The 3,002-nt window shown below is 35.4% G+C and overlaps 1 protein-coding gene across 1 annotated transcript; it reads left to right on the top strand.

The window, feature by feature from the left end:
* Positions 1–637: 637 nt before the first annotated feature.
* LOC107010255 (probable acyl-activating enzyme 5, peroxisomal) lies at positions 638–2,678 on the top strand. Its single transcript, XM_015209501.2, has one exon. It carries the CDS (start codon positions 821–823, stop codon positions 2,477–2,479), a length of 1,659 nt encoding a protein of 552 aa, XP_015064987.1. The 5' UTR covers positions 638–820; the 3' UTR covers positions 2,480–2,678.
* Positions 2,679–3,002: the final 324 nt, after the last annotated feature.

The raw sequence follows: 3,002 nt of genomic DNA, 5'->3' as shown, positions 1-3,002 counted from the left end.
TAGTTCACTCATGTTGCAAGACTAAGAGTATATTTAAATTAAGTTAGTCAAGTAAATGGGTGTTTTTAAGGCTTTAATAGTTTGAGAATGAAACTAAAAATTCATGTCGTTTGCAAAATATTTTAAAGTGACAAAAATAAATTGCAATCACAAATAAATTATGAAGAAAACATTTAGGGTACAATTCTGTTCCTCCCTTAATTCATCTCTCTTAAGATTTATCCATGATTTCGACGTATTTCTCGAACTAGAATGATTTGAATTTGATTTTTTTTATGAATATTCGATGAATTCATTGAATATTCGAAGTGTTGATCTATGAATATCACATAATTTATGAGATATTCGATATCGTAGCATGAACTAAGATTTAGAGTTGAGTAGCGTTCAAGAATCCAAATTAAAATTGAACGTAGAGTCCAACTCAAATTGAAGCAAAAGGGTATGTTTGTTCTGTTTCTTTTTATTATCTTTGTGAAAACACATGGTCCTGTTTGAAGTTTGGTTAATGGTGCATGAGTACAGCAAGATGATATTGTTGGGAGTTATTCATACACATGGTGTGGGTGCATTTGCAGTTCGCCTACCTCTAAATTAAAGCTAAAGAATTAAGAATACTTGTGAGAATTTATGATAGCCAGCAATAATATACACTCCATATTCTATTTCTACCTCAACTAAACTCTCCTCAATGCAATAAATTTCAACCCTCTATAAACACACACACAGAAATATAATAAAAACTTACAATTCTTCCATCTACACACACCCTTTTTATCATCTACAAAACCTGTTAGAAGAAAGAGACAGGTCTATACATATGGATCAATTGAAACCAAGTTCTGTCAATTCATCTCCTCTTACACCATTAACATTCTTGGAAAGAGCTGCTGTAGCTTATGGGGATAGTGTTTCCATTGTCTGTAACTCCACTACATACACCTGGTCTCAAACATTTACTCGATGTTTACTCCTCGCTTCCTCAATTTCATCCCTCATTGGTATCAAAAAAGGCCAAGTTGTTTCTGTTTTAGCTCCTAATATTCCCGCGACGTTAGAGCTTCAATTTGCTGTTCCAATGGCTGGTGCTGTACTCAACAACATCAACACTCGTCTCGATGCCAAAACCGTCTCTGTTCTGCTCCAACATAGTGAATCGAAGCTCTTGTTTGTTGATTACCAGCTATATCCTTTGGTACTTCAGTCGATTTCATTGTTTCCATCTGATGTGGACACTCCAATTCTTGTCCTAATAGAAGATGAAAACTCTGTTCCGTTTTCAACAAACTTGGATTTCGATCAGTGTGATACTTATGATGCTATGTTGGCGAAGGGGGATTCGAATTTCAATTGGATTCGACCTGAGAATGATCGGGATGCGATGACGTTGAACTACACTTCTGGAACAACATCATCACCTAAAGGAGTGGTACATTCTCATAGATCTCTTTTTATTATCACAGTTGATTCGTTAATAGATTGGTCTGTACCAAGTCAGCCAGTGTATCTATGGACCCTCCCAATGTTCCATTCTAATGGATGGAGTTACACATGGGGTCTGGCTGTTGTTGGTGGGACCAACATTTGTCTTCGAAAATTCGATGCTAATGTTGTGTTTCATGCTATCAGCAAATATAATGTCACACATATGTGTGGTGCACCTGTGGTACTCACTATGCTAGCCAATTCCCCCTGTGCTAAGCCATTACAAAACCCCGTCCACTTCCGTACTGGTGGGGCTCCTCCCCCTGCCACCATTGTCCTCCGTGTCGAATCATTAGGATTCGTAGTGAACCACGGGTATGGGATGACAGAGGTGGCAGGGGTAGTGGTATCTTGTATTTGGAAACCTAAATGGAACAAATTATCTGCGAATGTGAAGGCAAAATTGAAGTCTAGACAAGGGATTAAGAGTTTAGGTATGACGGAGGTTGACGTGGTGGATCCGGAATCTGGAGTTAGTGTAAAGAGGGATGGAGTTACAATGGGTGAAATTGTATTAAGAGGTGGATGCATAATGTTGGGTTATTTGAAAAATGAAGAAGCTACATCAAAATGTATGAAAAACAATTGGCTTTATACAGGGGATGTAGCAGTTATGCATCCAGATGGGTACTTAGAAATTAAAGATAGATCTAAAGATATTATAATTAGTGGTGGTGAGAATGTAAGCAGTGTTGAAGTAGAATCAGTACTTTATTCAAACAATTTTGTGAATGAGGCAGCAGTTGTAGCAAGACCCGATGAATTTTGGGGCGAAACGCCTTGTGCTTTCGTGAGTCTGAAGATGGAACTGAAACTTAAACCGAAAGAGAAGGAAATTATTGATTTCTGTAGGGAAAGATTGCCACATTATATGATACCCAAGACTGTAATTTTCATGGATGAACTACCCAAAACTGCAACTGGGAAAATTCAAAAGTTTTCTCTAAGACAGATTGCTAATGGTATGGGGTCCTTACCTGCTAGTCGAATGTAAGCAAATCAAATTCTTTTTTCATAATATAATTTGAAGTTGAATTCATTCATTCAAAAAATAAAAATATAGTGCAATTTGTTATGTGTAATTTTATTGTTGTGTATGTAACAGAAAATGTCCCATATTTGTACAACGGATTCATTTGATTCTTTGTAATATGAATAAGGAATTTATAGTACAAGAATTAAAGAAGGAAATCAGGTCATTATGTTTCAAAGTTTTGATTAATTTAAATATTTGTAAGAATTGCTAAGTTGAGTATGTTGCAAAATTCATTTTTTTTACTCCACAATATCATTACGAGCTCGATGGAGACCAATAAAAGAAAAAGTGAAAACAGAGATACTATAAATTGCTTTCAATGCGCCTTTTCTGTGCACTCTTTAATTAGTTGAGTTGACATAGGGGGTATGTATTTGATTTTTTGGTGTGGTTTTATACTAATTTTTTGGTTTTTAGTTTTGTAAAAATGTAATCCACTTTAATTCAATATAAAATAAATTTGATTTGATTTGATTTTTTT

The sequence above is a fragment of the Solanum pennellii genome, chromosome 2 (assembly GCF_001406875.1).
Source record: "Solanum pennellii chromosome 2, SPENNV200".
Classification (NCBI taxonomy): Eukaryota; Viridiplantae; Streptophyta; class Magnoliopsida; order Solanales; family Solanaceae; genus Solanum; species Solanum pennellii.
Note: the sequence above shows the minus strand (reverse complement) of the source record. Positions and strands in the feature narration are given on the sequence as shown.